The 20201-nt window shown below is 31.1% G+C and overlaps 3 protein-coding genes across 3 annotated transcripts; 1 reads left to right on the top strand and 2 right to left on the bottom strand.

Annotated features, from left to right (window-relative positions):
• The first annotated feature begins 200 nt into the window (after positions 1 to 200).
• On the top strand, positions 201 to 4986 carry LOC133812669 (3beta,22alpha-dihydroxysteroid 3-dehydrogenase-like). The gene is made up of 9 exons (XM_062246466.1): positions 201 to 574; positions 762 to 1086; positions 1181 to 1330; positions 1413 to 1664; positions 2159 to 2245; positions 2456 to 2534; positions 3743 to 3849; positions 3953 to 4071; positions 4577 to 4986. The coding sequence occupies exons 1-9, from the start codon at positions 309 to 311 to the stop codon at positions 4668 to 4670; spliced, it is 1479 nt and encodes a 492-aa protein (XP_062102450.1). The 5' UTR covers positions 201 to 308; the 3' UTR covers positions 4671 to 4986.
• A 249-nt stretch (positions 4987 to 5235) lies between these two features.
• Positions 5236 to 10273, bottom strand: LOC133812668 (toMV susceptible protein tm-1(GCR26)). Its single transcript, XM_062246465.1, has 8 exons — positions 9246 to 10273; positions 8712 to 8918; positions 8289 to 8504; positions 7944 to 8166; positions 7413 to 7660; positions 7155 to 7333; positions 5637 to 5890; positions 5236 to 5489 (listed from the first exon to the last, which is right to left on the bottom strand). The coding sequence occupies exons 1-8, from the start codon at positions 10038 to 10040 to the stop codon at positions 5338 to 5340; spliced, it is 2274 nt and encodes a 757-aa protein (XP_062102449.1). The 5' UTR covers positions 10041 to 10273; the 3' UTR covers positions 5236 to 5337.
• An 8949-nt stretch (positions 10274 to 19222) lies between these two features.
• LOC133812670 (heavy metal-associated isoprenylated plant protein 43-like) lies at positions 19223 to 19809 on the bottom strand. The gene is made up of 2 exons (XM_062246467.1): positions 19711 to 19809; positions 19223 to 19633 (listed from the first exon to the last, which is right to left on the bottom strand). Exons 1-2 carry the CDS (start codon positions 19793 to 19795, stop codon positions 19314 to 19316), a joined length of 405 nt encoding a protein of 134 aa, XP_062102451.1. The 5' UTR covers positions 19796 to 19809; the 3' UTR covers positions 19223 to 19313.
• Positions 19810 to 20201: the final 392 nt, after the last annotated feature.

Below are 20201 nucleotides of genomic sequence, written 5' to 3'. Positions count from 1 at the left end.
ATTAACATCTTAAGGTGCACTACACGAGGTGACTCTTCACGATTGGTTAACGATGCGAGTTTCGTGTGGTGGTGTTAAGCAATAGTGGTTACCCTAGCATTTCTCAATGCCTAATAGGATAGGAATTGTCTTTATTCAAAAACGAATCCGGTAAAATTGGTCTAAAAAATATCTCTTAGATTCTCCATTTTATTATAAAACATTTACACACACCTGACATGCTTGTCGCATATTGAAAACATATATTTATCCCCTTGGCCTTGAGATCTTAATCTTTCATTGATCAAGAAAAAAAATAGAAGCAAAAGATGCTCAATCCCAATAATCTGACAAAGGAAGAACTTATTTTCCTTGTACAGAACTATTATGGAACCATTATTATGGTTGCAGTGTTTTCTGTTGCAGCAATATTTTTCTTCTCGAAAACTTGGACAAAAACCTCTAGTACTAATAGTACTGAAAAAACTATCCCTGGCCGACTGGGTTTGCCATTTCTAGGCGAAGCTATCTCTTTTCTTTCAGCCACTAACAGCACAAAAGGAAGTTATGATTTTGTCAGACTCCGGCGACTATGGTTAGTTCTATCTTAACAAGCATATATATATTGACATATTACTTTGACTGATCTCTTTATTATTACTTAGTGAGACTTTGACTTTAAATATTTTGTATTGATCATGTATATATATATATATATATATCTACTGATGGAAATTTTGTTTGTATACAATTGAAAATGGGTGGTTTTCTGGTGTTGCCAGGCATGGAAAGTGGTTCATGACAAGGTTATTTGGGCAGATCCATGTGTTTGTTCCGAGCACAGAAGGAGCAAAAATTATATTTTCGAATGATTTTGTACATTTCAACAAAGGGTATATGAAATCAATGGCTGACGCTGCTGGAGAAAACAGTATGTTCTCTGTACCACATGAGAGTCATAAAAGGATTCGCCGTCTTCTTTCTGAATCTTTCTCCATGAGCTCTTTATCTGACTACGTTCAAAAATTCGACAACATGGTTTCCCAAAGACTAAAGAAGTTGGAAGAAGAGAGCAAAAGCTTTGTATTGCTTGACTTCTGTACTAAGGTAAGTATTACAGTAAATTCTCACTTCTTCTTATATATAATATACACACATGTAGTAGCTAACCTCTCTAAAATGTTTTGTATATATATGACAGATAACATGTGATTCTATATGCAACATGCTAATGAGTATTACAGACAGTTCGTTGCTTCAAAATATCCAGAAAGATTGCACAACTGTTTCTGATGCAACAATATCTTTTCCATTTATGATTCCTGGCACCAGATATTACAGTGGAATCAAGGTAGATTTAGCTTTAGTTTCTTATTATCTCTATATGCCTTAGCTACTTGGCTCTAACAAATAGAAATGTCAAAAATTAACAGGCACGGCAACGTGTCATGGAGACTTTTAAAGAGATTATTCGTAAACGAAGAAGTGGGAAAGAGGCCCCAAAAGACTTCCTTCAATCCATGTTAGATAGAGATTCTTTGTCTCCCAATGAAAAGCTCAGTGATTCAGAGTTGATGGATAATCTATTGACCATGATAATGTCAGGGCTGACTACCTCAGCTGCTGCATTGATGTGGAGTGTCAAGTTTCTTGATGAGAACAAAGAAGCTCAAGATAAGCTCAGAGTTAGTAAATCATCTAGCTATAGTTTTCTTTCTTATTATTATGACACAATATATATTTTTTAGTAACTAAACACAACAGTACCACTAATGTGTTTTTATGGAAGAAATTAGTTTCTCAATGGGTTTAAGTTTAACCAGGTATACATTAAGTCAAAAGGGTCATTGAGTTCGGTACTGTTTTTCACTTTTATAGCAACATAAAACATCATTCTATTATTAGTTATCCTAACCCTTGTGGAAAAAGACTCAAAAAAAGTTGTTGAAGTATGTACAAGAAATGTGATGATATAGCCATTTTTTGCATCATATTCTTTTTAAAAATATTATGCACATGCTCTTTCCTGCCGACCTAACTTTCTTTTAGCCCCCAGTCCCCACACAAAACATAGTACAAGAAATCAACGTTATATATATATATATGGCTGAAATGTATCTGATTATCTATAAATGACATATGGCATCATAACAATAATATTTCTCTTGATAATTTTCAGATAGAGCAGTTGTCAATATCAAGAAATAAGGCAGTGGGAGCCTCACTAACCCTCGAAGACATATCCAAAATGTCCTACGGTTCAAAGGTTTTGGATTACCTCAATCAGAAACAGTGTTAATTGCTTCAATATCATATTTTTCCTCGTTTGGTCATTTAAAGTTTTCATCTTTCTGAACTGTAATCAACAACTAGGGTTATGGTGGGTCTAATACACATCATGCATATATATATATACATATACTTTGACATGTCATGATGACTCTTGTTCACGTGTCTACGTATACGTACGTACCAGGTTGTCAAAGAAACACTGAGAATGTCAAATATTGTGTTATGGTACCCTCGTGTTGCTCTTAGTGACTGCAAAATAGAAGGCAAGTAATTCTACCTCTTCTATAAATGGCACCAAGTAATAACTTAATTAGAACATCAAATTATAACCCTTGATAGACCAATCCTCGTGTATATAATAATAGGCTTATTATCTTTTTTTTTTATTGCCCAATTATATGTTGCTTTGACATTTTGTTTTAGCCATTACATTATTGCTATATACTTAAAAATATTGCCAACATTTTCTCAAATTATCAATCATATATGTTTCAGTGTTATTTCTCTGTAGAAAAAAGTGATGTTGAGATAGTGGTCTTTATTGTTTTGTTTCACTATTATATATGTTTGTTCACAAGTTGATTTTTTTTCTTTTTTTAAGAATATTGAACAATATATTATTATCTAATTTTCTACATGCATTTTTCATATATGTGATTCCTTATTATGATATTCTCAATAGATACTCTACTCTATTATTTAAAATTCTTTACAAAAACTTCACTTTTTGTTTTCTATTTTAGCTTCAACTTTTACATTACATCATATCTCACATTTTTTATATTTTCTCTCTACATTATTTAAATATCATATTTTTAAAAAAATTTATTAATTAAAGAAATAGAAAAAGGAGATAAAGAATGAAAAAATAATTAATTTAGAAAAATGGAGAATTAAAATGAATAAAATAATAATAAAAAATATTTGAAGGATAGGTAAACTTTAGCTACATGTGGAGTTGGAAATATAATGAGCTAAAATCGAATGGTGGTTTAGTTCAATAGAGTGTGTTTTTTATGATTTCGAACAAAATTTTATATCTTTAGCTATTGAGTGTTGCTATTTGGACACCACATGAGGTGTCGCCTCATGGTTGGTTAGTGATACCTCATAATCATTATTAAATTCAAATAAGTGGGACCCGATATTAGATTGACCCAATAGCAGTATGTCACCTACTTGTAGTGTTGGACACCAGTGATGCCTCTTAGCTATTATAACTAATCTATTATTGTGAGTCTGCTTAGGGCTCCAATCCACAAGAGGACCCCATAGCTCAAAAAATATGTTATGATTTTTTTCATATAAGTTAGTTTATTTTTCTTTATTTTTTTAAATGTGTATATTAGAGGCCCCATGTTTTAATTTTGTGTGGCTCTCCCAATTTGTTAGAACCAAGATAATGTTCCTGATAGACTAATAACCAAACATGCACTATTCTTAACATATTAAGATAAAAATTTAATGGCAGGATATGATATACGCAAAGGGTGGCATGTGAACATTGATGCAACTCATATACACTATGACCCGGACTTGTATCCAGACCCAATGAAGTTCAACCCATCAAGATTTGAGGTGAATAATAAAAATCTCCCAACCCATAATGTCTCTTCTAGTTTTAATCTTAATTACATCAACTTTTGGTTTTGATTATTCTTTTCTATATATATGACTGCAGCAAACGCAAAAGCCATATAGTTTCATACCCTTTGGAGCAGGACCAAGAACATGCATAGGGATTAATATGGCAAAACTTACAATTTTGGTGTTTTTGCACCGTTTAACAACTGGATACAAGTGAGTTTGTTTACATATATAAATATAGGGAACGACTACAACACATCTTTTTTTTGCAACACCGGTGCATCATTTTTCTATTTCGGCACGTGAATAGTTATAATCCCAATTTTTTATATGATGGTGTACATTATAGCTATCTAAAACATCCTACAAATTTTCAAGAAATTCTGAATAAATTATGGTACCGAAACAGAGTCTAAACTGTCTGTTGCACGTATGCCTGAATTTTTGTGTACGCGTGTAAAATTTGACAGTTTGAACTCTGTTTTTGGCTTTGTAAACTATTCAAAATTTCATGAAAATTTGCAGGATATTCTAAATACCTACAGTGTACACTGTCATATAAAAAAATTTGAGATTATATCTATCCAGGTGTCGAAAATAGAAAAAGATTTACCGCAAAAAAAAAGATGCGTTGTAGTCGTTCCCTATAAATATATATGGGCTAATTAATTAACCAATATTTCGTTTTCACTTAATTTCCTTCGTTTTCATTTTGTAGGTGGAGCGTTGATAATATGGATACTAGCCTTGATCCGAAGGGGCATATTCCCAGGCTCAGGAGTGGTTGTCCTATAACTTTGAGGCCATTGTGAGATGGTATATATGGAACACATAGGCACAGCAGGTCATGTCATTTAACAGTTTTACTGTCGTTCCTTTATGGTTGTCGTTTATGTGCTGGCAGACCCTTTTCTATTTGTTATTTTCCTGTAAAAGTCTTTTTAGATTTCATTTCATCTAAAGATAAAGATGTTATACAGGCAAAGTAGATCAGCCAATTTGGATTAGATTTGCTCTTTCCAGCCAATGAGTCCCTACTTCGAATATGTAAAGTTTGCTGCTGTTATGTCATGTTGTATCACATGTACCATGAATAAATAGTAACTAGATAGACTTCGGTCTCTAAAACTCTTCTGTCAATACATTTAGCATATTCTTTTGCAGATATTAACAATAGCATGTTAGGTAAATAATATTTGAAATAAACGTGTAAACTAATTCTTGTGGTTATGATTTAGTTTAAGAAAAACTTAAATTTTCTTCCTCATATGATGCGATCTTCTACGGCAAAGATGAAAAACATAAAGTAGCAATATTTGATCTTAAATGGCTGAAAGTTTTTCATAAGCAAAAGAATTTAAATTTACTGAGAAGAAGAAAAAGGAACTTTGTGTACTTTATTTAAATTTATTGATACCGTATTGTACATTCGAGCAGCTTACACTGTGGGAAGCTTCTTGTACAGAGATACTGGAAAATTCAATTCATTGGAATTGACTTGTACTGTTGGATGGTGGATGTTATAGCTTGTTCAACTGGAAGCCTCTCCATGCTCGATGCACCGTAAAATCCATGAACTCCCGTTGTTCTCTTCAGAATAAATTCTGCCTCTCTAGGACCAGATATAGGCCCTGAAAGTTGCATTAAGTAAGAAAAATATAAGTTTTGACTGAACCAGTGAACAACAGGAATCTTTTAATAAGGCTAATAGAAAATGACAATCTATATAGGGAATTAAAATGGAAGGATTCGAAAATGCTTCCCGAGATGTTACTTACCTCCATGGCAGAGAACAATGGCGCCAGGATTGATGCTATGGGCAGCATCTGCGATTTCCTGTACGCGAACGACACTTTCTTCCAATGAGACAGCTGTTTTCGCGCCGATAGAGCCAGATGTAGTGAGTCCCATATGGGCTACTATGATATCAGCCCCAGCTTTTGCCATTTCCACTGCTTCATCTTGGTTGAATGCGTATGGGGTTGTCAAGAGACCCATCTTATGTGCTTTTCCAATCATCTCAACTTCCAAGCTGATCATCAAAACAAGTGAAAGCTACAGTAAGGTCAACTAAATAACAGATACTGTTACCTATTTTGTTGAAGTATAAAGAAGACAATAGTCGACACCCAATGAAGCATACTTGGTTGAAAAGTAAAATAGAATAATGATAATAAGAAAAAGATAGCAGATGCATCTGTATGTGGAAAGGTTGAGGAGAGCTCTGCCACAAATAGATCTCTTCTCAGCCATATTTTATATTTTGTTCAGAGAAAAACTTCTCCTTTTGTTTATTTGGAATTCTTCTTAATAGCCTTGTGAGGTGTTTTCTCCTATTTAAAGATGGGGTATTTTGTTGCTTTCTCATTGTAATTAGAAAGAAAGTTTTTATTTTGTTTCATAGAGAATTTCTTGAGAGACTAAATTTGGTGTACTAAGTTATATTGTCTTGTTTTAATTATGCTTTGTTTTCAACTCTAAACTTTGACTATATGTTAGCATTGGTAACGTATACAATATTATTCATTTATGTGTGTAGTGTTCACAAGGTACTATTCATAATGAGTTGAGCAAATCGGGTGAACAAAAAAGACAGCAAAGTTTAAGATTGGAAAGTAGGAGCAATTTCCTATTGTGGAAAATGAACACAAAGGCAATATTGGGAATAGATAATTGCCTAGCAATAACTGAGAAAAGCCAACAAAGTTGGATTTCAATATTACAAATTGTTGTAGCTTTATCTACAACAGAAGAAAAGAAATTGTTTGGATTCAAAATTTACTGGGGGAGCTTGAGCACAAACAAAAGAATATTCCTTTGTCTGTGACAGTACCTTGCACATTGCATGGAATCCAATATCTCATAATTCATTCAAGGAAAAAGAAAATAGGATTCAGTACCACTCTGTTGCAGAAGTAGCGAAAGAAGTGTAGATATGCAAAAAAATTCACACCAAAGAGAACTTAGTCAATATAATGACCAAGTCAATCAACACAGACAAGTTTGTCTGGAGTAAATCCACATATGACCAAACATAATACTGTATTGATAAATTGCGGAGACATAATTGTGTCTCTGAGTGGAAGATGGTAGTGAAGGTTCAAAAAATAGGTAATGGTACCTACTTTGTGGACCTCTATAACAATCTCATACTTAATCGATGTGTGATCTTAACAAATCATTAATTGTGCCTACGTGATTTTATATGACCGATCTCCTAACAGAAATAACAAGTAATAGAGATAATCTTGGGAAATTATTCCTTTTATGGACACAGTTTTTCATAAAAAACCTACCTGTATCCCATTCCTGTTTCCTCAAGGTTTTGTCTAAAATTACCGTCAAATAGCCCAACGGTTGGAAAATTTTGCACCCCAGAAAACCCAATTGACTCCACCTGCTTCAGGAAGAAATCCATTCGGCGGAAAGGATCAGTAGCGCACACGCCAGCAAGAACTGGTACAGCCTTCACAACCTATTATATGTGTAAGTTCTGTATTAGTAAGAAAGGCTTCCAAAGAGTATTTAAAACAAGCAAACCAGTTGAAACATACCGGTAGCACTTCATTTGCCATGTCAAGTACTATGGCATTTGCATCAGCAAAAGGCAACAAACCAGCTAGCGAGCCTCTTCCTGCCATACGGAAACGCCCTGAATTGTATAGCACTATCAAGTCAACACCACCAGCTTCCTCAAACTTCGCTGATATGCCTGTTCCTGCTCCAGCCCCTATAATTGGTATTCCGTTGTTTATCTGATCTTTCAGTTGCTGCAGTACTACCAGAGTTCTTTGCAATGTTTCTGTTGCAAAAGAAACAGGTTAGCTAAACCTGAGTTCAAAATGGTCAAGAAAGATATTAAACTTAGTAGTTGATAAATTTCTTCTTTTGCAACAAACGAGAACCAAGAATTTCACAAGTTTAGACAAAAGTGACCAAGAAAATAACACAGTAATAAATCACTGGTAGTACCATCCAAAAAAATAAAACAACATGACATAATTCATATCAATATACAGAATTTAAGGCTTTGCCAAATCCAACTTTACTTTTTAGGAAATAAACTGAAGTGTCTTAACAAACACCTGGCCTTGCATCTGGAAAGTCACTTGGACTTCGTGCAATGTTATGACAACGTGTTAAATTCAAATTCGAAACATGATTCTTATCAACATCTTGTTTGGATTCAGGAATAGATTCTTGCAGAGAGCTGGAATCTGTAGAACTCCTCACACTGATTTCCAAAAATGCGTCAACCAATGCATTCGCAAATTCAAGATCGTTAATATGATGAGGATATACCTTTACCTGTTATGTACAGAAATTGCGTGTCAATATCAACATGATCATGCACACAGAGCAAGTAAAGAAAAAAAAATCAAACTGTTGGAGAATTTTTTTATAAATAACTTGATGCACAATAGCAATACCTTCCGATCTTCATTTGTCTGAATCAGCTTTTGTAGCTCTTCTACGAGAGAAGAAGTGGTCTCTGGATCATAAAAGGACATTCCTGGTGCATCCAATGCAGAGACACCTTTTTGCGGAAGACAAACACAGACCTTAGATGATGTCTTGTTCAGCTTATCTGCTATGAAGCAAGCAAATTTCTTATTCTCATCAACTGTGGTTCGCATGAGTGAAACCTGGAGAGCCAACATTAGGTCAAATCCATAATTACCTGACTCACCAGAACAGCACTCGTGTAAGACTGAAGAAGTGCCATCTAAAGTGAAATAGCATCGCACAATCATTTGCACCAAAGTGAAAAAATGAAGCATTTTTTATTGAGAGATATACACACAAACTTAATACAACGACAATGAAAACCACGCCTATAAATGACTTATCACCTGATTGTTGTGTACATGAATCTTTCTATGTTGGAATTCAGAAGGTATGGTTTCTTTGGATCCAAAGTTCACCATATCTAAGGCACCCACACTGAGGACCAGAGGAACCTTTTTCTCTGCAACGGAATCAAAGCGAGAACTATCACAAGCCATGACACCTCCAACTACAAAGTCCGCAACCTCAGTTGTGGTAATGTCCAAGACACCCTGAACAAAACCATGTCGAAAAGTGTGAACATATAAACAAGCTGAGCTCTTCGATCACCTGAAGCTGGCAATGGCTATTTAAGTATTAAGTTTAAACTCCCCAATTTAAACCACTTAGTATGAACGTATGAAGAGCCCACAAGTCATATTTTAGCAAATTTCCATGTACTCCATAACCCAAGTTCTATCTTTTTCTTAATCTACTAATGTCATTGTGCTCAAAACAATTACTTATCAGGACAAGATTCCTAGTTTAATGAAATTTCTCAAACTAATTCGAATTCATAAATCAGAACTGATAGCAAATGAATTGAAACAAGTAATTACCTCAATAAATCCCTCTCTGACCAGAGACTCCATGGCTCTGCCACCAACCCCAGTGGCATGAAAAACCAGAGTCTCGTAACCTTCTTTGACCAGCCTTTCTTGGACAGCATTGACACATGTGGTTGTAACCCCAAACATGGTTATTCCAACCGTCGATTTCTCATCCCCGCGGCGAGACTCTTTAGATCTTTCGAGCCTTCCGGCCACCATTCCGGCAAAAGCAGCTGCAGCGTTCGATAAAACCACTCTACTCACGCTGTTGATCCCACAAATATCCACTATAGAGGGGAGTAGTACCAAATCCGAAGTTCCAATATACGGTTCAGTCTGACCACTAGCAACGGTGGAGACGATGAGCTTAGGGATTCCAATTGGGAGAGATCGCAATGCATTGGCTATCAACGAAGTTCCGCCGGATCCTCCGAGACCAATGGCTCCAACAACGACACCGCTTTCATGAGCTTTCTTCAGAAAACTCTCTAGAGCTTTACTCATAACGGTAATGGCTTCGCCTCTGTCATTCGGGAGTCGAATCGGAGCTCCATCCTCCGATCCGGAATGGCAAGAGAGGATTTCGTTTCTCGTAACGAAAGCAAAACCTGCCAATCTCTCGGTAGTCGCCTTCTCAGTAGCTGAAACGTCAACAATGGTGACTTCCGGTGTCTTCACGGATGAATTACCGGAAAATACGTTGAGATTGGATCGGACTGAATCGGATAGAAATTGGAGCTCTTGAAGCTTCGTATCGGCCGTTCCGATACAGAAAACTCGGAGAATTTTGTCTTGGGCAGCCATTTCTCGAATCGGGAACTGAGTCAAAGCTTCCGAGTTGGAATAGCTACGGTTCACTTACACTTAGAAATGCAAGCATGTAAGATCAAGAGAAGTTATCCCAACAACAAGAGAAGAAGAAGAAGTTGGTTGGTACTTGGTAGCGAAGACAGAAGACATAAGTTAGAGCATTTTTTTCCCGGTTGATATAAAGGAAAGAGTGTTGCTCTTTGTGCCCAAGTCGCCCAACTAACACTATGCTTGTTAGTTATAACTTATATACATAATATTTATTGATAATATTTACTGAAATTGGAGCTCGCACACATTTGAATTCATATTGGATTGCACTAAAATTGATACGCCACATTCTTAGGGCGTATCAATTGGAGCTCATATTGGAGCTCGCACACTAAAAGAGTGTTGCTAAACAATAATGATACCCCTTAGCAATTCTGTTAATCTTTTAAAATACAACTCCAAAACCTCCTTATCTTATTTGATATCAAAGATTTACATTTTTCAATATATTTTACTGCATTATTCAAATATTATATTTTATGAGTATCCTTTGTTTGGAACAGGGGAAAGAAAATAGGAGGGAAAGAAAATATAGAATGGATAGAAAAGATAAAAGAAAGAAAAAAAAATATTTTCTCTCCTACTTGTTTGGTAAAAAGAGAGGAAAGAAATTTTTTTAATTCTTTTGTTTGGTATGTGAGATAAAATTGGGAGAAAATATATATTTTTTGATATTTTTACCCTTATATTAATATTTATATATTTCTTTATATTTATATTTATGCATTAATTATAAATATATTTTTCTCTTATAATTTTATTATAATTGCATGAAAATAAATTTTTTATAATGCATACTATTCGTTTTTTTCCTTTTCTTTTATATTCTAAATAAAATACATATAAATAATTTATATTTAAAAATTTTAGGCTAAAAAATAATAAATATATATAATATCTTTTTCGATACAATATATTAAAGATATATAAAAATGTGAAGATAAAAAATAAAATATTTTTTTACTAAAAATAATAAATAATATGAAAGTCAAAATTTTATAATCTTAAAATTAAACCTCAAATAACATTAAATGACATTAAATTTTATAATCTTAAATTTAAAAAAAATTTAAATGACATTTTAGTCATTAAACTTCAAATAATTAAACCTCACTTTTTCTCTATGGTTTTCTCTCCATTTTGGAGAGAAAATATTTTAGGTGGATCCCACCATATTTTTCTATCCATTTTTCTTTCCCCTTCTCTCTTCCCTCCCACCAAACTACTCAATTTTATAGTTCTCTCTACTTTTCTCTTCTCTCCTCTCATTTTTCTTTCTTACTAAACAAAGGGTTAAATTTTGTATCTTATATTTTCAATAATACTTATTTTTGATACATTGTAATTTGAAATTGTACATATTTAGTACTTAGACTCAAATTTGATTGACGCCGTTTTTCGTCAACAGTGAAAGGAGAGCACGTAAACAGTGAAATTTATCAATCAAATTTGTTGACGCCGTTTTTCGTCAACAGTGAAAGAAGAGCACGTAAACAATAACTGATAATGGCCAATTAAAATATCACAATACAAACACACGATTTTTACGTGGTTTGACAGTTAAATCTTCCTAGACCACGAGTCTCTGTTATTAAACTCAAGATTATCTCTGAAAATTCTTAAGCATGAATTGTTCAGAGTTTTCTCTCAAGGTTCAGAATTTCGGTCCATTACAATGGCGCATGACTTCTTTATTTATAGAGAAGGCTGCGGAATACTATCACACATATTTTGGGTAGTTACTCTTTTTGTGTAAATTAAATAAATGGCTTTAAATGCCTATAATCAAATATAAAAGGAAACGTCCCCTGAAGACCAGGGGACGTATAACTGACCAAATAATATCCCACGATTCTAGGGGATTTACAGCAATAAATGAGGATTACATCTCGTATGGACAACACTTATAGATATTCAAGGTTTTTATCATATATCTCCAAGGCTTTATCTTCCTAGGTTTCTCGTCAGCTTTCGAGCTAGAGACATCTCCTGAGGTCACATGGCTTTCGAGATCGTCTGTGCGTCGAGCTCGGGACCCCTGATCCGAGGTCATCCCTGAGGATGGATGCGTCTCCGGAGCTACCTCTCGAGATCATGAACACTTCGAGGTCACCATATTCGAGGTCGTATATGTCTTGCAGGCTCGATATTTAGTCCTAGAGCATACTCTAAACCTTACGAGTCCAATTGTTTGTGAATCCAACTTTCGAGGTCACACTTAACATGGCTCGAAAACTGGGTACAACAAAATTATAGTTTCAAATTCAAATATAATTACTTAATTAAAATCCAAATATAAAATTTTATCAATATAATTAAACTGTCAATAATTAATTCATTATATTTTAATTTAAAATTTATAAAATCAAGGACAATTCAATCAGGTTGATAAAATATTATTAATCAAATTTAAATGCACAATAAATGGTATCAAATGTTTATTTACACTTTTTTTATTTATTAAAATACTAAAAAGAAAGAGGGAAAGAAATAAAATTAAATAAAATTAAATTAATATAAAAAAAATAAAATATTTTTAACTCAATGAATAATTATTAGAGTAAATTCATTGAAGTAAAAAAATATATTAAATAACTCAAATTTAGCTATTGGAAGCTCATTTTTTTACCATTAGTCTATTTTTTTTTTTTAAATTAACTAGTTTAGTACTAATTTTTTATTTCAACTCTTTCATTTCTACCTTACTATTTTTAATACTATATTTTATAATAGCGGATATTTATTTAGGGGAATTATCTTATAGGGGCTTCACTTTAAGCCCTACCGGTGGAGCTCTTAGTGTTCTCGACCCGTTGACAGTTTTCGGCGCGATTTTTTTGTATGACCGTGTATATTGTAGCTATTTAGAGCATCCTGCAAATTTTCAAAAAATTCTGAATAGCTTACAGTATCGAAAACTAAATTTAAACATGTTGCACGCGTGACTAATTTTTTTTATGCGAGTGGAAAATAACATGTTTGAACCTAGTTTTCGGTACAGTAAATTATTCAGAATTTTCTGAAAATTTGTAGGATGCTCTAAATAGCTACAATATACACGGTCATAAAAAAAATCGCGCCGAAAACTGTTTACGGATCAAAAAACACTGAGAGCCTTACCGGTAAAGCTTAAAGTGAAACCGCTTGAGAATAATTGTCCCATTTATTTATATGGAGGTATAAGATAGCATTTTTATATATTTTGAATTTCCCAATCATCGTTAATTTAGGGATATGACAGAACTTTAGGGCTTGATTTTAGGGATTGCATATGGATTTTCCATTATATGGTCAGAATAAGAGAATCCCTTTTAAGGGCACATACTGACCAAGCAATGTTAAAAAAACATGTATGATCTGTTAATACATTAATGGTTCAATTATTTTATTAGCATAAAATAATAAGTTAACAAGTACAGCATTATGCAAGTAGATAAAAATATTAAAAATGTCATCAAATTAAATAAAAAATATAATATTTATTATGATGTAAAATATGCAGCATATTATATTATGTGTCAAATTTGTCTTAATTTTTAGCATATGTCAAATTTGACACATTATTAGAGAAATTTTTTTATAAAATAAGCTACATTTTAACAATACATTAAAAATTTAACACTCTATTGGAGATGCTCCTAAAGACATAGACTCACCGAGCAATGTTACAAAAACATGATTGGTGTGTTAATACATTACCTTACTGTTTGAATTTTCTTCTATGTGATATCTTTTTTTATATTATTAAATTAAAAGTGTTTGTGGTATATAAATTGTTGCCTTGGTATTATGTATGATTTAGTTTGGATACTGTTTAGTATTTGTGATTTTGTTAGTATAATCAATTCTATTCTTTGTATATGAGTTTCATTTTGCCTTTTTGTTAGTTTATTTATACTTTTCAGTATTTTCGTGATTTGGTTAGTTTCCACCAAATGGAGATATGTACCTGAGTAGTGTGAGATTTTAAATGTGTACGTACTCATTTATTTTACAGTAACCATTTAATGAGATTCTATCTCAGATTTTGGTCAATTAATATCACTTAGATTTGTGAAAAAAAGTTCTCACCACGTTATAATACTTTTTATACGATTTTGTTGTAATAATTATCATAATTTTCCTGTTTAATAACTAACCCTTCAAGGTAGGTTTGATCATGTTTCAAATCAATTTATCTAATTAATTCGAACCAATCCAATTACAAAAGTTTGAATATCCAATTACAATTGGATTTGAAAAGTTTGATTTTAATTGAATTAGACCGGTTGTTGGATAACACTCTGAAAATCTAATTAGGAACCGATTTAATCCAAACTTAATCAAAAAAAATATATTTAATTATATATAAATATATTTAATTATGTCAGTTTATATTGGTTGTCATTTAGTAGATGTTATTATTGTTGTTGTCTTAATGTTTGTTAGCAATTTGGAGATATTATTTGTAGAGGCCCAGAATTTACTTACCTAGTTAAATAGTAGTAATAGCTAGTATTAGTTATAGTATGTTCATTACTGTGGATTTTGGTTCAAGCCGGGACTTAGTTGGAAACTCCTAGCAATAGTTATGGATTTTATAAGTTTAACCTATAGTTTAAGAATATTAATTATAACATAAGGTTTGATTAATATTGCTGGTTATTAATATGATGATTATTATAACATAAGGTTTAGATAGAGCCAATAGGATTATGACACTTGTCATATGCATGATTATTAAGCAAGCATTATTTAATAAGGGAAATATAAGACTTAGTTTTCACCAGAATTTGTTAGGAGCATGATATTTATTTAGATATTTAGACTCACAATTTTATTTATTTGTGGATTAGGTTATTATTTAGATAATTAAATAGATTTTTTTTCGTAATTTTAGGGTACTGTAACTTCCGACCTATTTTTGACCTAGTTATGTTATGAATTTTGAAAAATAGTATTTCTAAATAGTTGTAGATAATTTAATTAGCTTTCTAACAGTATAAAGATATTATAAATCGAAGTGCTACAGCTCCAGATATATTCATTTTACTGTAGGTTAGTTTAGAGTTACGGGATTTAGAAAATTAGAAGATTTTTATTCCTTAGGATTCTATTTTAAATTTAAATTTAAATTTGGATTATAATTAGAAGATTTTTATTCCTAGAACTCTATAAATAGGACCTAGCACCAAGCATTTTTCATTCATTCATCAAGCTAAGTTCAGAGCCTGCAAGTTGCTAGGTTATTGTGAGAGTGTAAACACTGGGGTTAGGGATTATAAGCTTAATCATTTTTAAGCTTACCAAACACTTGGGAAGTAATGTTTATAACACATTTCGGTTCAAGGTTTAGATTAGTCATAAAGCATTCAAGGTATTCCAAAACTCTAGTTCATTTGGTATTATTTTCTTCAAGTTCTTATAGTTTTCTACTCAACCCCTAACTTTATTCTTTATTCTTGGATAGGAAATCTAAGTTCTTGAACATAATGTTTTTGGTAAGTATATTCTTAATGGTATAGTTCTTCCATTCTTTTCATCTCATTCTCTTTAGTATACTCACCCTTCCATTTATGGTTTTTAGGAGTATTCCAAAGTCCCAAAACTATTTCTCATATCCCGGTATTTTGGTAAGGAAAATAGGCTAGATCTTGTATGTTTGTATGATATGTTATATTTTTATGTTATGTTATGATTTACCCTACCTCAAATATTAGACAAGGGACGTAGATGGGTTATCATACACTACATGTGATCTAACCTACCTCAAATATTAGACAAGGGACGTAGATGGTTTATCACATGTCATAATGGCCATTATTAGTATAGTCTTATATATAGTATATGTTATGATATGTTTTTAGCATATGTTATGATATGATTTTATGTGTATGTTTATGTGGTTAGTAGTTTTTCCTTGCTGGGCATTAGGCTCATTTCTTTATGTTTATATGTGCAGGAAATAGTTATGGCGGCGAAAAGATTCTTGGCAGTTTGAGGATGTGTATTGAGGCAGGATGGAATCGGTGGATTGCGCGTTCGATTCGATGATGAAGTTTTTAAGTCTTTTAGTTATGATTTCTATGTATTATTTTTCCGCACTTAATTTTGTAACAAATTTATTTAAGTTATGTTTTGTTTTATTTTCAAAACAATGGGATCCCATATCCTAAAAGAATTTTTATGTATTTAACCTTTACTTTACAATTTTTAAATAAAGTTATGGTTATTTCATATGTATGTTTTCTTAAGATTAGTATAGTAGTTATTAATGGTCCAAGGTCTAGAATAGTTGAGTCGTTACATTATTGTTGTTGTTTTCATGTTATATTAGCACTTTAGTTATTAGTTTGATATTTATTAGTTTTAAATTTTAATGATTGTGGTGTAAGCTAAATATTTCACGCATGATGTTAGTAACTTAATGTAGTATTATTACTAAATATCATTAATTTTTTGTATGAGTTTTTTATACTTTTTTATTGGTCAATCTTTTTAATATTAAAATTTAAGTTAAAAAATAAAAAAACATGATTAAAAAACCGATCTAATCTAATTATAATTGGTTCAGATTGGATTGAATTTTGAAGCCAAATTAGAATGGATTGGATGCTTATTTTCAACATCCAACATTTAATTTGAATGAATTTGTTAGAGATCGGATGGAATAGCACCCCTACTTCAATGACGGAAGCACTGTTTCAAATGTTCTTAGTGTAAATATATGAATAATGAATTAGACCATAATTAATTGGTATATTTGACAATTGAACTTCAACACATTATGGCCTATATCACTACTAATGATATTTATGCAAATCCACTTAATAAACTGTAGTAGATCACTTCAATTGGGTTTGGGCCTTAACCAAATAGCAACCTCATAATTTATAAAGAGGAAATTACATTTTTTTTATCAAGTTTATAAAAATATGGCTTTTTTTTAAAGAATTTATTTTATGGCGCTTTTTTAAAAAAAAAATCAATTTTATAAATTTAGTTTCCCATATTTTTATATAAAAATTAGTTTATGTGATAGTTTTACTCTTAATTAAGTTTATTTAAATTAAGTGATTATTTTAGTTATTTAGGTATTTTTCATTTGATTATTTTTATATTAGTTTCATTATACAATATTGACTTATTATTTTAAAAATGGACTTAATCTATTTTATTGTTTTATATTGTTTAATGCTTATTTTTCATAATTTAATATTACAATTTAAAATCACAAATAGATTTTAACTTTACTATTTTTAGTTTTTATCTATTCAACATCTCTTCTCGTTGACGTCTTATTTCTCCTCTCTCTTTTTCAAACTTTTTTTTAGAAAACTTCTTATTGAGTCGTCTCCCCCTCAACTCAAAATATTTTATTATTTATTATAATTTTTTTATTATTGTACTTATTTTTTTACCATACATAAAAAAAATCAATTTTTTTGTTCTAACTTTTTTTTTTTACATTTTTGTTAAAGACCATGACTATTTTTTCCTTGATTGGGCTAAGTAACTAATAACAATCACGTTTTCATATAAGATTTTTTTTTTCAAATTTGGATGTTCTCATCAGGGTAACCAGGTAACCATTCACGTTTTCATATCATTTTTTTTTAAAATTTGAATGTTTACATCAGGGTAACTAGTTACACATTCATGTTTTTTATATCTATTTTTTTTTCTTTCCAAATTTGGATATTCCTATCAGGATTATTGATTAGCGATTCAAGTTTTCATATCTATTTTTTTTTTTCAAATTTGGATGTTCCCACTAGGTAACTGAATAATCATTCACATTTTCATCATATTTTTTTTCTTCAGATTTGAATGTTCCAATCAGGGTAACTGGTTACCCATTCATGTTTTCATATCTATTTTTTTCTTTTCGAATTTGGATGTTTCTATCAGGGTTACTAGTTACCCATTCAAGTTTTCATATATTTTTTTTTTCATATTTGGATGTTGCCACTAGGAAGACTGGTTACCCATTCACATTTTCATATAAATTTTTTCTAGATTTGAATGCTCCCATCAGGGTAACTGGTTACCCATTCACATTTTTATATTTTTATTTCCAAATTTAGATGTAGAATAAGTGTTACAATAAAAAGAAAATGCTGAAAAAATTTATTTGAATTTTTTTTACATATAGTGGAAAAAACTATAAAAAAAAATTACAATAATAACAAATAATAAATAAAAAATAGTAAAATAATTATGTAATGTCAAAATATATGTGTGAAAAAAAGAAATGGAATGAGAAAAGAATAAGTACAAAAAAATGAAGAAAAAAGAAGGAAAAAAAACAGATTAAAGAAATCTAAAAAAATATGAAAAAAAAAACAAAAGAAATGATGAAGGAAAAAAATGAAAAAAAAAAACAGATAAATGAATAAAAATGAAAAGAAGAAGAAGAAAAATAGTGGAAAAATAGAAAGGAAAAAAAAGATGAATGAAAAAATTGGTAGAATTTTTTTTTTAAAAATGGATGAAAAAAAATGGAAGGAGAAAAGAATAAATAAAAAAATGAATAAAAAAATATAAAGAAAAAAAAAGAGGAAAGAAAATTGAAAAATATGAAAAAAAAAAAAACAATACAAATGAAAGAAGAAAAAAAATAGATAAATGAATAACAATAAAAAGAAGAATAATAGAAAAATGGACAAAAAAAAGACAGAAGAAAAAAATTGAAGAAAAAATAAGTAAAGAAAAAAAATTAATTAAAAATGAAGGAAAAAATAAAATAAAATAATCTTCAAAATCAAAGAAAATATAACTATGATAAAAAAATATGGCATAATTATATATTTTTTCAAATTTATGGAAAAGAAAATCTCATAAGTATGAACTTCCATATTAAAAAGTCATAAAAAAAATTAAAAAATTAAATATCCATATTTTTGTAAAACAACCTTAAAATTCTCATAAATATGAAAAAACCTCTTTTATAAATAACACTTGTTGCCCAAAATACTCTAATGGAGAAGAGAATAGAGATGTGTCCAAATGGTTTTCCCATATTCCTGCATACACAAGATACATATTTATAATTGATACGTATACATATACATATATATATATACGCATATGTAGTAAAAGCAGTTCACATGTGTCGAAAAATAAGAAATCCAAATATTTATCAAAAACCAATTTAATTAGCACACTATATATAATTCTAAACTAGCTAGAAGCTAGGTTGAGCTGAGAGGCAAATAAAAAGGTTGAATTGAATCGTTACATGATGGAACACGAATGGTAGGGCTCATTCCAACGATCCAATGGTATAAAAACTAGGGTTTCACATTGGGGACAAGTGTGAGGGTTGTAGATGACTGATTCAGCTTCGTTTCCCTTCTTCTTGTTCTTATTCTCATCTGAGCCACCCTTCCCCTCTGCCTTTTTTTGGGGCTCCGCCGGTTTGGGTGGTGGCCCAACGCTCACCACATCTGCATGTTTCCCAACTTTTCTTGCACTTACTATGATCTTGTATGGATCAGCTTTGCCTGTAATGCTTAGGGTTCCCTTGGCTCCATCAACTTCTATTTTATCAACACCTATACAAATTTTTAACTATGTATAAATATTAATAACACATAAATTTGGTAACATAATGCACTAAAATATATGATACCTTCTAGTGCAGACACTGCCTTGAGTAGCTTCTTCCTGCATTTTAGGCAAGAAAGATCAACCTTTAACACAGTTTTTTGTAACATTGAAGAGAAATTAAGTTGATCAATTATTAGTTTTGACCAAGCTCCTTTTTATATATATTTTTTGTTTATATATAAGAATATCAAAACTGGCTGTATCTAGCTAGATTGATATATATGAAAGGAATAATGATATTATTATAAATTCCACATATATGAAAATGTTGGGTGTATTGCTTATCCTATTCTTTAATGAGAGTTTTAGCCTTATTGTGTGAGATCGTCTATACATCTTTATTAAGTATGTAATAAATATAGAGAAAACAATTATATTAAATTGGAATAAAAAAAAAAAAGAGTTTGTCATTATGTGTTCAACCTGAAAATGAAGCCTATAAATTGACTTTTAAGTTTTTATATTAATTTTTTTAATATGGTTTTATCTATAGAGTATATTGAAGAGTCGGCA

This window comes from Humulus lupulus, chromosome 1, assembly GCF_963169125.1.
Source record: "Humulus lupulus chromosome 1, drHumLupu1.1, whole genome shotgun sequence".
NCBI classification, from domain to species: domain Eukaryota; kingdom Viridiplantae; phylum Streptophyta; class Magnoliopsida; order Rosales; family Cannabaceae; genus Humulus; species Humulus lupulus.
Note: the sequence above shows the minus strand (reverse complement) of the source record. Positions and strands in the feature narration are given on the sequence as shown.